At 33.5% G+C, this 13,136-nt stretch overlaps 2 protein-coding genes and 1 pseudogene across 2 annotated transcripts; 2 read left to right on the top strand and 1 right to left on the bottom strand.

Annotated features, from left to right (window-relative positions):
* The first annotated feature begins 910 nt into the window (after positions 1-910).
* LOC120214493 lies at positions 911-4,681 on the top strand (annotated as a pseudogene).
* Positions 4,682-7,474: 2,793 nt separating this feature from the next.
* On the top strand, positions 7,475-9,798 carry LOC120214494 (CASP-like protein 5A1). The gene is made up of 3 exons (XM_039212382.1): positions 7,475-7,853; positions 8,755-8,887; positions 9,428-9,798. The coding sequence occupies exons 1-3, from the start codon at positions 7,642-7,644 to the stop codon at positions 9,617-9,619; spliced, it is 537 nt and encodes a 178-aa protein (XP_039068313.1). The 5' UTR covers positions 7,475-7,641; the 3' UTR covers positions 9,620-9,798.
* Positions 9,799-10,187: 389 nt separating this feature from the next.
* On the bottom strand, positions 10,188-12,110 carry LOC120214495. Its single transcript, XM_039212383.1, has 4 exons — positions 11,866-12,110; positions 11,625-11,736; positions 10,702-10,770; positions 10,188-10,361 (listed from the first exon to the last, which is right to left on the bottom strand). Exons 1-4 carry the CDS (start codon positions 11,991-11,993, stop codon positions 10,284-10,286), a joined length of 387 nt encoding a protein of 128 aa, XP_039068314.1. The 5' UTR covers positions 11,994-12,110; the 3' UTR covers positions 10,188-10,283.
* Positions 12,111-13,136: the final 1,026 nt, after the last annotated feature.

Genomic DNA, 13,136 nt, shown 5'->3' with positions numbered 1-13,136 from the left:
TTCTGATGTTGGAGTATGTAATTCGAAGTTTTGAATATTTAAATTTGTGTATATATTTTTTTAATTAATAATTTGAAAATAAAAAAAAGGGTAACCGCAACATCCGGGTCGGGACATGGGCCGACAAATAAACTACTCGTAAACCCGGGTACCCGACACTTTGGGTACCCGGATTTGAACACCCCTATGGGTATCCAATTGGGTAGTGGGCGTGATAATGAATTTGATAATGTATCCGTATGAAACGAGTATAAATTTAAAAATTTCACCCGTCATGGGTGGTGATTGGTGAATAGATGATGAATATCAAAATATTACGTGAATATGAAGATAGGAGAAGGGTATCTACATTTGCCCTGTCCAGTATAAATTTAAAATTTTTACCCGTCATAGGTGATGAATAGATGATGAATACGAAAATATTACGTAGATATGAATATAGGAGAAGGATATCTACATTTGCCCAGCCCGTGTACCATCTCTATAGAGCACATCTATTATAAATCTTCATTTTTTTCCCTGAATTTATTTCTCAAAAAAGTCGTATACGAATTTTTGAGATCAGATTAAAACAAAATTCAAATTACAATATACTAATAGCTAGACCCGATTGACAAGGGAAGGTGCATCTCGTTAGGGACAAACCTATTATATTTCAATAACTAAAAATTTCTCTATGAAAAGAAGAAGAAGAAAGAATATAAAAGGGAAGATAGATCGGAGAATATAAATAAATAAATTAATAATAAAAGAGTAAGTGGTCCACGCGTGCCAAGATTAGCTCTGTGTGTGTGAAGAAGCGTGCTATGAGGCACTCACGTCACGTGTGACAAGGTTTTATATATACGCATGAAGAGAATGCACTGAATAGCCGAAAAGTGGTAATCAAGCAAGAAAATTTCAAGCTTCTAAGCTTTTGCTCCTTTGCGTTCTAATTCTCATTTCATATGCGTATATGCCTTAGGAAGCAAAGAGACAGGTCTAGAAAGAGATATTCTTGCATTCATTAGCATCCCTTTTTTGGTTAAGAACACAAACCATTCTCCAAAAAAAGCAAGCTTTTGATGAAGAAAGAGATATAGTTAATGAAGATGGAAAGTGAAACACAGAAGTCAAAATTTAGGAGGATTTGTGTGTTTTGTGGAAGTAGCCAAGGCAAGAAGGGTAGCTATCAGGATGCTGCTATTGAGCTTGGCAGAGAATTGGTATTTACCAAAAAGCTCTGGGTTTTTTTCTCTTCTATGGTTATTGTGGTATTTTACACAAAATGATACTTGTTTTTGTTATGGTCTTTGTTAGAAACTTCTTTTAGTGACATGGAGGAAATGGGTTCCTCAAGAAAAATTTTGGAACTTGCTTAAAACCTTAAACTTTTGTTTCCATGTGGTCGTATATACTTCCTTTTTTTAATGTTTGTCACTTGTTTGTGAATTGGTCCAAGTTATCTGCCATTTTCAAAATCCCTCAAGCTTTTTAGGCGTCTGCTTTTGGTTGCCTCTAGCTTAAGAAACCTCCATTGGTGTTTCACAATGCGTACTGTAGAGGTAGAAAAGAAGGGCACTGTTTTTTTCCCCATAAAATCTCATCAGTAAAGTTATTAAAAGTTCGGAAATTTTAATGTACGAACAAGTATCCCTGTGTTGAATGAGCAGGAAAGCATCCTTTTTCAATCATAAGTTGGTGGTCTTAGGAATGTACTCTGAAGAAACATTGGTTTTATCAAATGAGTTCATTGGTTTGTGTTCTTTTTGCAGGTATCAAGGAACATAGATCTGGTCTATGGAGGAGGTAGCATAGGTTTAATGGGTTTGGTTTCACAAGCTGTTCATAATGGGGGTCGCCATGTCATTGGGTAAAAAACCTCAACTTTTTTAAAGACATTCCATCAAGTTTAAGAAACAATTTTAGTGCACTGCCTATGTTGTTGTTCTTGTTTCGATAACAATTCTTAGTTTTGGTTTCCATTACAACTGAACTTTTTTGTCATGTTATTGTCTCTCCGCAGAGTTATCCCCAAGACGCTCATGCCTCGAGAGGTATGTCTCTTACTGTTCCACCCAAGGAAAGAAAGAAAAGTCCTAAAACTTATTTATTTTTTAAATTGAAAAGCAAAAAATAATGTAGCTTAGCCTACATATAATACAACTTTCCATTTGTCTTTCTTTTCACCATCCATGGTGCTAGCTTTTTGTATATTTCTTTTTCAGATCTTGTTTTGTTTCTTTGCTTTTGCTTCTGCTATGCCACTTCTACAAGGACTTGATGATAGCCTTATCCACAATTGCTGCTTTTTTCAACATTTTTGGATCATGATATTGGTTTTTTCTTTGTTGGCCTTTTCTAGAATTTGGGACTTTTTTAATTTAAATTTTGCATTTAAGTGGCTAAAATATGTATTGGCTAGGGAGAGTGTGCAGCATGAAGTCCGCTATACCTGCAACTCTCATCATTGCTTCACTGCACAAAACTCAAACTCTCTCTATCTGTCTCTCCCCATGTTTCACTATTCTTATTTGTTTCTCTGTGCAACACTTTGTAGTTAACTGGTGAAACAGTAGGAGAAGTGAAGGCTGTTGCAGATATGCATCAAAGGAAGGCTGAGATGGCCAAGCATTCAGATGCTTTTATTGCCTTACCAGGTTAGCATAAAGCAACAGTTTTTACACCAAAATATTTCATTTCACCAGTTTTAGCTTACAAGATTTAACCCTATCTCATGATTTGATTCACTTGAGCCTTGCTTCTTTCCTCTGTCTTATTAACTAAAAAAGTAATTCAAGATGAATGCAAAGATCTTTACATTAAAAGATAGTTTTAGAAAAGGTACTAAGCTATGGCATAGGAAGAGTGAAGAAAACCCTTAATACTTTCACTAAAAAGTGTTCCTATTTACTTCTCTCAAAAGGCTCCCATTTTTAGTTCCTTTTTACCTGAACTTTGACTTCTATATTTATCTTGAAAGTTGAAAGATAGAGTATATATACAAGGCTTGATGTAAAAAAAAAATCCTCAAACTATACTCCTTTTTTGCTTTAAGCTCCTAAAGTATTTTTTAGTCAAAATAAGTCCTTAAACTCTTATATGTAACCACTTGAGGTCCTACTATTTTTTCAATTAGAAAATTCTTTTTTGGCCACTGATGTTGACACATCACACAAAACTAGGTACTTGTTTTGACCAAAAAATAGTTTAGGGGCCTAAAGCAAAGAAGTGGTATAGTATAGGGACTTTTTTTAGTTTATGCCTATATACAATGGCACATCTGTCATTGTAAGAGGAATTGTCCATTGCATGTTACCTACCGGAGGTTAAAAAAATATTGAAATGGAGAAAGCTTTGTAAGGTGATAATGATTAATGAGGTAGAATGAGAGCCATTATGGCAAGAATGGGTAGGCAGAGGATTGTTTGTGCCTCTACTTTCACAAAGGATGGGAGCAATGAACACCCTTGTTCTTGAAATGTGGACAAAAAGTGGGTCTATATCATCATCTAGAAATCTCATTGTTATGCATGCCATTAATGTTAAAACCATAGCACATCATATAACAGAGGGTTCAAAAAAAATCTGTTGCTTTATCTTTCAACACTTTTGGAGTTCATAATTAATTCCAACCTGAAATCTAGTAGAATCATAGATGTCATTGCTTTTGAGTACTCTTGTCCATTCCTGTCTCTCCAATCATGTTAAATCACCAATCAAATGTTGTACTAAAGTGTGACATATGATCATTTTCCACAATAAAATCGTCAGGAGGTACTAAGTTATCTCTTTTGCAGCATCACATGATTTGGTTGCTGTAATATGGTTTGGATAAGACTCATATGAACTGCATGCAGGTGGTTATGGAACTCTTGAAGAACTGCTTGAAGTGATTACCTGGGCGCAGCTCGGAATACACGATAAGCCAGTAAAGTCCTTGTTTTTTTTCCTTCCATAAATATTGATTTGTCACTCAACAAACCGATTACTGGTCCGTCACCATGAAACTAATAGCCAATAAATGCACAATTTCTCCACTTTCTTTCAGGTAGGATTGCTGAACGTTGATGGATACTACAACTCGTTGCTTTCGTTCATCGATAAAGCTGTGGAAGAAGGATTTATTAGTCCGAATGCACGTCAAATCATTGTATCTGCACCCACAGCAAAAGAGTTAGTAAAGCAATTGGAGGTATATAGATTAAAGAAGCTTCATCATCATGTAAAGTGCATATATATTTATATCTTCAAGCTGATTCCTTACCAAGAAGTCATAGGAATTCCATGGAATTATAAAGTAAAATGTGTGTATATATTAATATTAATTCAGGAGAATTTGCTTTTCATGTCTGCTTATTGTAATCAGGAATATGTCCCCTGCCATGAAAGAGTGCTTCAAAGTTGAGTTGGGAGATGGAGCAGCTTGGCTACTCTAAAACATATGATATATCTAGGTAAGGGTTGGACTGCATGAAGGAGAAGGTAGATGGAATTTGGAAGGCTCAAATTAAAAGGAAAAAAAGACTTCAAATTTCCTTCAATGGGGAAACTCTGTTGTTTTTGTAAATTACTGCTTTTGACATCAATATATGAACTTGAAGTCTTCTACAACCTTCACTTTTGCTGGAAATTTGATTCACTTTTTACATTGTAAGTACTAATTAATGTTCATGAACAGTGCCTATGATTTATTATCCTAGTCAACCGAAGTTTCCTTTAATGCTGTTTCCTAGTTGGGTGACATGATCCACTCAGTTTAACAGCCAAAAGTAGGGTTGGACATGGCCATGGACGTGGCAATTAAATCAGCAAAAACACAGTGATAACACAAACATCAAAACAAAGACTATGTCATCAAGTGAGTGAAAAATGGAAGTTCATATTAGGTATATAGAACATCTTCCTCGGTCATTGTTTCCAAGTTTTGTGTTTTGCAGCGAAGGTTCTTGAGCCAAGGGACCAAGGTTGGATTGAGGGGACTGATGGTGGCAGACGGCTCCTAAAATTTTCAAATTCCGATATAATAGTATTTATTTTTGTATTTTTGTATTAATAATTTCTTTCTATCCCCTAAAATTTTATAAATTCATCATCTTGACATAAAATTATACGTTCATGCCTAAACCCTAAACCTTAAAACAAAGCCACATAGTTCAATGATAAGAGAGCTTCGAGTGGTGACTGAGACCATTAGTGTCCTCAAGAGAGAGGATGACATTTGTGAAATGAGGGACAGATTATTAGTGAATCACAGGAAGGGGAAGAGGAGGATCATGTGCCATGGTCATTTTAGACGATATGATCCACTTATTTAGTTCGGTCCCTGTTTCACTTTCATCTCCAAAATGTAATCTATTTAGGGTTCACTAAACTTTGTTATCCCTTAAATTGAGAAAGAAAATATTAATTTAGTTGATTGACGAACACAATTAAATGTGGAAGGTGACGGTGTTAACGTGGCTATTCATGATGATTTGTGACGTGACAAATAAATTAAATTGATTTTTTGGTTGAGTTCGAAGATTAGATTAATTTATTTATTTTTTTCAAAAAAACAAAATTTAAAATATAAAAATATTCCAATATTTAAAACTTAAATATAAAAATATTCAAATATTTAAAAAATTAAATATTGAAGAATATATTTTTATAATAATAAATTATACATTATTAAAATATAATTTGTGACCCCACATTTTTGGAAGACGTATATCTCATTTATATATGAAAATGAATTCTTTCAAAAAAACAATTATATGAAAATGAATCACGAATTAAATTACCTCAGTGGTTAAAGAAATAATTATTATTTTTAGAGGTTCTGAATTTGAGCACCAACGACTGTAGCAGAATTGATTAAACGTTCATTGTCAAATAGTTGAGAGTATTTGAAATAAATACTACTTTATAATAATCTTAGTTTAATTAAAAATAATATGAAAATGAAGTATATGGATATCCACTTATGAAATGAAATTGAGGAAAAGATATAAAATTACTTATGGAATGAAATGGTTAGAGGTGGTCTTGTCAAATCTTGGGAAGTCATTCATGACCTATGTCTTTTTATTCATATATATATATATATATATATATATATATATTATCCTCTTATATAATGTAATTTTTTTTTAGTTTTACATAGATTTATGAATCATTGAATGAGTAAAAACATATGAATGGGATTAAAAAATGAGAAACATGATTTACTAGAGAAAAAAAAACAAAAAAACAAGGAGTTAATCTCATCTATTATTTTCACTCATCCAACGATCCTAAATCTGTGTAAAATCAAAGAGTCTACATTTTGTAAGTGGATATATATATATATATATATATATATATATATATAATGTTTTAAGTTTATTAAGCGATTTTAGTGATAAAAGAGAATGTCATTCTTCTTAGAAGTTTTTGGATCGAGCAACTATATTTACATAGTATACATACATTATTAAAAAATTAAAAAATTTCTAAACAGATATAACTTTATAACAACTCAAAGCTACTAAAAAATCTAAAAACACGAAAAGTGCAAAAAAAATGAATTAATTAAATCTAAAAGTACATTAGAAATTTTCAATTCCTTGTTAATTGAACATCTAACAAATTCATGAATTCAAGAATAATCATGAAAGTTACATTCTAAATATTTGTTATTCTAATTTTACTATTTTCAAAATCTAAATTCTCCATATTAATTTATTTGAAAAATCAGATTTGCATCCTCATATTTTAGGAATAATCATGGATGGTTGGGCTTAAAACTCTAATAGTTTTGATAATGGGTAAAACCTACTATGAAAGCCCTAAAAACGTTTTCATGATGTCCAAGCTCCTTCAGAACAACTACTGTCATAAAAAATAATTAACATTCGGTCTAAATATAATAATAATTCAACTTACTAACAGATTGGTTCAAGTAATAAATAGTTTGATATCGCTTAAACAAAGTCTCAAGTTCGAGTCTTTATATATATGTAAAAAATCTCTACTGGGAGACTCACCCACCAAAGGAGGTGTGTTACTCAGGTCACTACAGATTAATCAAGACGAAACCTTGGAACTGGAAGACAACAAAAAATAATAATAGTAATAATTCAACTTTAAAATATGAAAAGAATTATAAATAAAATAATAAAAAACATCTTTTAATTTTATTCTAAATAATAATTTTAAAAATTAATACAATATTAATTATTATTTATATCATATCTTAAAACTACATCACCCACATCTATTTCTACATGATGATTCATATTTTTAGAGATTTAGTAATTATCCAATGAAATTAGGTGTGGTAAGAAGTCATTTTACCTTTGCAATTCAATTTGTTGGTCTAAAAAGAAAGCATATATGCCCTTTGAATTTTGACTTCTTTTTTCTCCTTTTCGTAAGAGATCAAATCGAAACCGGTTCATCTCGATCGTAGTCTCTTGAAACTAACGGCTCAGATTCAACACTTGTACCATCCATCATTTACTTTGTGAAGTAAAGTGGATCAATGAGAACTCAGTAGCTCAACACACGGGGAACTCCATCCCAGATTTCCAAATTCCATTTCACTTTGTAAAGAAACAGAATGAAAAATTAGATCTTTTTCCTGTTTTCAAATCAATAAAAATCCCAACCTTTTTCCCAGCAAGAGAAAGGGAAACAATGAACGTGAGTCGTCCGGCGATTCATCCGGTGGAGGCTCCTCCGATGACGGAGGCCGCCGTGCACCGTCCTAGAGTAAGGATGAAGGACATACCAGGCATGCCTGGGACTAAAGGTGGCCTCTTTCTTCGTCTTTTTCAGTTCATTTCCTCCATCATTTCTGTCTCTGTCATGGCCACCACCAATGATTTCCGCTCCGCCACAGCTTTTTGGTGAGTACCCCTTTTTTCTTTCCATTCCTTTACTTATTCTGATGTTTCAATCTTCCATTTTTTTTTTTGACCTTGTTTCCTTTTATGAATTTATTTTTTGTACAAACACCCTGTAGATTGTATAGTTGAGCTATTGAAATGATTTTATCTTTTGTACAAACTATTTATAGTTGTTATTCCAGTTTTAAAATCAAATGCAAAATCTTTTTTTTCTAGTTTTTCTATAGAATTCTAATCTTTCAACCAGACATATGGGTAAGTTGTTTGCTTGGAATGGTATCTATGTTTGTATCACAATTTATACTGTAATGTATTTGAGATAGGACTTGAATGATCGGTATAGTTATGGGAAAATGAATGCCTTTTTATTTTTAATTGAATTTAGCTGTTCTGACTTTGACCACATAATGTAATATGTTGAGCTAAAGTGAGTTGGCAATGCCTATGTTACTCGGACTCGACCGAGAGTGTTTAATAATGTATGCCTGCTTGTTCATCATGGGGATATTCAGAGTTTCTCACTTCATAGTTTTTGAGGCTCTTGGAGGGTCATGTTCCCATATCATGTCCAACTTAGGGTTCCACATTTATATCTGTTTGACAAGCTTCCTTGAAGTGGTTCTGCATTTTCTTTGATGGTGACTTAAACTATTATGCATTTGTCTCTCTTCAACATAGTTGGATGGCTTTTCTTTGGTAGTACGGACTCTGAATTTCTATTGCTACATCAGTCAGTTATTCACATTCATGGGTGTATATTTAGCTTCACTTACCAGTTGCATAAGGTTAGTAAAGTTAATGCCTATGCATCTGTGTAAGTGTATATTTAGATATATGATGACGGTTTCACAGTTTTCATCTTAATACTAGCATCAACATTTGATTTCTTTTATTGCATCAGCTACCTTGTTCTTGCTGTTGGCCTGCAAAGTTTATGGAGCCTGTCCCTGGCATTTGTCGACATATATGCCATTTTGGTCAAACGAAGTCTGCGAAACCATGTAGCACTACGTTTATTCACGATTGGTGATGGGGTAAGACTTAAGAGACACTTGATCAAGCATGAAAAGTATGCAGCATAGTTTACTATAGTCATCTTTTTGTTTGTCGTTTTATTTACCGATTCAACTTTAGGAAACTTGTATGGCACTTGTTGTGTTAATTTAGGCTTTGCTGATGTATATTTCAGTAATCACTGGCTATTCTGATTCTGTGAATGAACTTTCCATCTAATTTTGAAAACAATTCCCCCCAAGCTTTGGTGATTTAAAGGTATTAAAAATGGATAATCAGACTTTATTGATCAAAGTTAAGTTTCTCAATGCAAGTTCTAGAATGCCATTGCACATACTGGGGACTGTGGGGATGTTTAGTTATTGCTTTTTTTGATATGGGGTTTACTTCATTTTGTGAGTTGTATCAAATCGGTGTGTGTGAAATTGCTAGGTCTTTAAGTAAATTGTTAAGCATGTGAAATTGGTCGTATGCATGAAGAAATTTGTCTAATGTCTAAGTCCAATTCCGAGGTATGTACTCTGTATCAGAATTGCTTAAAATGATGTTTCGTTGCACAGATCACTTCGACCCTTACATTCGCCGCTGCTTCTGCATCAGCTGGTATAACAGTCCTGATTGGAAATGATCTTGACAAATGTGGTCTGAACCACTGCACTCAGTTTGAAACTGCTACAGCAATGGCCTTCATCAGCTGGTTCGCCATGTCGCCATCCTTTCTGTTGAGTTTCTGGTCATTGGCTTCCCAGTGATGATTGTGGAGTTTGCACTTCCTTCTGACTTTTCAATATGTTGTGTTGTTGATTAAACCAACAGTGTATATATACATAGATTTTTTGCTAGGGTTCCTGAGTTTTCTTCTTAAAACAGTACTTGTATATTTGAGTAAGCACACTATTTTCATTATAAATTACTTTCTTCCCTGCTTTTCTCACAACTCTCAACACTTATTGGCTACTGGTAACAGATTTTCTATTTAAAAGAGAGCAACTCTTTAACTTTGAGCTAATGACCGTGTCGGTATTTTTGAAATTCAAATCCAAGCACATAAAACCACTTCCTTTATCTTCAAGCTGTGATTTTGCACCAAATTTTTCTCAAGAAAAAGATTATGATCAACATTTCATGAACTAAAAGATGGCAGGGGACTCCTCCAAGTCCAATCCCATACAAGAAACCGATCCCTGTCACAATCCACCATCTAAGGAAAGAAGAGATTTTGTAGCCCTAAAACAGCTATTACAAGAAAATTTGAGGCCTTGATTATGCATGGGGAAAGAACAACTTCAAAGTTCATCACCATAACGAGTTACTAGGGAAGCTGCAGATTCCTAACCAATTAGTTGCAAGCAATGTAGCAGAGTGAAGTTGTGCTCAACCCGAATATCACCAATTTTTTTTGGGGGAGTTTCTATACTATGATCGACACCTCCGTTTCTCGGCTTCAAGCTCGTTTTTTAAAGTTTCTATCTTCTCGAGTAAACCTGCATTTTCCTGGAAAAATTGGAATTAGTCAATGTAACAGGAAGCAATAATTGAGGCATTATTAATTTTCTTCTGCAAACCCATTTTTAAGTACCAGTAGCAATTGCTGTTTCAAAAAGTTTTAAATGACTTGTTAACGATAGCAAAAGTCTCTCTCACATTCACTTTAGGAAAGTCATGATAAATGACCTTTCCAGTAAAATCAATGATCAAATGCCTTAGTTCTAGCCTTTCCATTGAAGAAGGTTTTCAAGAATGACAAATAAAACATACAGGATCAGTGATTATAAGAACAATATAACAAGAAAGAAAGATTAAAGAAAACAACTTTCAGTAGTGAAGAAGTTACCTTTTGCAGCATCTCTAGTCTTTTATTGGAGCTAGTGGAATCTTCCTTCTTTTCAAAGGACTCCTTGATCTGTGAAAAGGACACATACTCTATCCGTCACAAGAGTTGTCAAGGACGAATTAAGGATTAAAAAGATAATAACGAAAGAAGTTTCTTTCTTCCAGCATCTATTTAACCTTAAAACTCACCTCTACAAGAAACTTACTAAAGCATAAATGGAGTAACCTCTAAAATATGCTTGTCCAAATAGCATGTTAGTTTTTCCCTATTCTCAGTGCATATCACTTCCCGATATTTAATTAGTCCTTATGAACAGACTACAAAAAGTTCCGAGAAATGCCGAATAACACTCTCACCATGAACAACATGATAATATAAGGAGGCTTAAAAGAAGAAATACCAGGTCAAACAAATTATTCCAGGAAATTAGCGCGAAATTATTCTTCATAACAAATTATTAGTATGAGTTGCGGCTGCATGAAATTTCAATTAAAACCAGGAACCATGGAAAGAAAGAAACGGTCGAGTATAGCTTTTTTAAAAGGTAGAATTCTGCAGAATGTCACTGAGAAGTTGCTCGATTATAGCTTTTAAGGGAATTCTCCAGTAACAAGATCCAGATTTTGGCTTTTTAAGCAGGAATTTGATAGATTTTTTAGCTCAAGGGAACCCAAGATAAATTCTTTCAGTTTCATATACGAATTAAAACAGCAAAAGTCACTTAATAGCTCCAAATTTGAACTTTTTCATGTGAACTGATTTGCAAGATCAGCCATTTTTTCTTATTGAAACACTATTAGAATTGTTCTTTTAAATTTTCTTTCTTCAAAATTGAGTAAAACCAATAATAGCAATTGTAAACCTAAAATCACTAATTGATTCAAATTTAATAAGAAAATGAAAATGGAAACAAGAGAAGATACCTCTTCTAGTTCCTTGGCACATTTGGACGACTTTTTTGCCTCTACATCAAATCTCAGCCTCCACTCCGCGGATTCATCCATTGCCTCTTTGTTTGCAAGATCAAACTGTCTCCTTTTCTCCAAGAAATTGAAAACAAAATCATTTTAATTACAATATAAGCAGAAAGTTGAAAACCCAGAATTCAAAGGAACCTAATTTTTAACCAAAACCCAAAAAATTTATATACAGATATAAACTAACCTTATCAACTCAGCGTCGTCGGAAGAGATAGAGTGTTGAATAGCCCAAAGCCTGAAATAAACTGCCACCCCTAAAAACATAGCCACCGCTAATCCCCACAATATTCTGCTGCTCCCTCTTCTCGCCATCTTCGTTTTCTTCTCCTTTTGATTTTATCACTCTGCTCTTTCCTTCCCGATCTATTTTATTCAGTTTTAGCAGAATTATAAAAGTAACACATTAGCTGACGGAACGAAACCAAGTTGGGAGAAAAAAAGTTCGGCACAAGTACAATCTCAATTCGATAACTCATGAATAAAATTTGCATAAAAAATTGCCCAAACTGTACTTTTGTATCGAATTTTAGTCTATCAAGTTATCTAACATTAGGAACGCTATATTTGTTTAGGTGTACGGGCCGTCGGAGTTAGTTTTTCTCGTTAAGTGTAATCTGATAATTTTTAAATTGATTTTTTAAAAAAATATTATTATATTTATAAAAAAAATCTAACTTTTTTTAAATTACAAAATCCCTAAAAATCCTTAAATTCTAACACTAACCCGCCCTCAGCTTCCTTTCCAGCCATGACCACCGCCGCTGACATAGTATTTGCCATCATCCTAGTTATATGCCGTCCTAGTTGTCGTCGATTCACCGTCGGAATCGCGTGGGATCAAGATTTTCATCCTAGGATTCGCGGGATATAAAACTTCGATTTGTCGTCGATCGATCTTCAATCGATCACAATTTCATAGGGGTTTTGGTCGCCGAGGAGAGGGGAGGTCGGGTAGAGCTTCTTCGATGGCAAAGGGTGGCGATCGACGTGGGTTTAGGGGTTGAAATGAAGGTTTTTAAAGTTTAGGGGTTATTTCAAAATTTATGTGTTTTCTTTTTTTTAAAATATATATTTTAATTTTTTTATATAAAATTTTTAAAATTATCAGATTGTTACACATTTCACTTAATGAGAAAAACTGATGTCGTTGATGGTCGGGCACCTAAAAGGATAATGTTTGTAACGTTAGGTATCTGGATGTGTCAAAAAATAATGTAGACACCTATTCAAACATAAAAGGTATAGTTTAGGCACTTATTTGGGCATTAAGCCTTTTTTTTTAACAGTATTCTGTAATTCTATTAGGTATTTTTGTGTATTTAATAGTGTTTGTTTCATTTATAAAATTTACCATTATTTTTTGAAACAAGATTACTATAATATAAAATTACTTGATGTATTATTGAGGTGTTATATCACCTTATTTAATTCATTTGTTGGAATGTAAGATTATGT

Source organism: Hibiscus syriacus, unplaced genomic scaffold (assembly GCF_006381635.1).
Source record: "Hibiscus syriacus cultivar Baekdansim isolate YM2019G1 unplaced genomic scaffold, ASM638163v2 tig00110065_pilon, whole genome shotgun sequence".
Classification (NCBI taxonomy): Eukaryota; Viridiplantae; Streptophyta; class Magnoliopsida; order Malvales; family Malvaceae; genus Hibiscus; species Hibiscus syriacus.
The sequence above is the reverse complement of the archived record's forward strand: the minus strand, read 5'-3'. Positions and strand labels throughout refer to the sequence as shown.

What these genes read in the sequence shown, in the direction of transcription:
- LOC120214495 (XM_039212383.1), bottom strand. Translation starts at nt 11,993, where the DNA reads ATGGCGAGAAGAGGGAGCAGCAGAATATTGTGGGGATTAGCGGTGGCT. An exon ending in GACGACGCTGAGTTGATAAG is followed by an intron (nt 11,737 to 11,865) that starts GTTAGTTTATAT and finishes CTTGGAGAAAAG; the next exon opens with GAGACAGTTTGATCTTGCAA. An exon ending in GACTAGAGATGCTGCAAAAG is followed by an intron (nt 10,362 to 10,701) that starts GTAACTTCTTCA and finishes CAATTTTTCCAG; the next exon opens with GAAAATGCAGGTTTACTCGA.
- LOC120214494 (XM_039212382.1), top strand. Translation starts at nt 7,642, where the DNA reads ATGAACGTGAGTCGTCCGGCGATTCATCCGGTGGAGGCTCCTCCGATG. An exon ending in CGCTCCGCCACAGCTTTTTG is followed by an intron (nt 7,854 to 8,754) that starts GTGAGTACCCCT and finishes TTATTGCATCAG; the next exon opens with CTACCTTGTTCTTGCTGTTG. An exon ending in TATTCACGATTGGTGATGGG is followed by an intron (nt 8,888 to 9,427) that starts GTAAGACTTAAG and finishes TTCGTTGCACAG; the next exon opens with ATCACTTCGACCCTTACATT.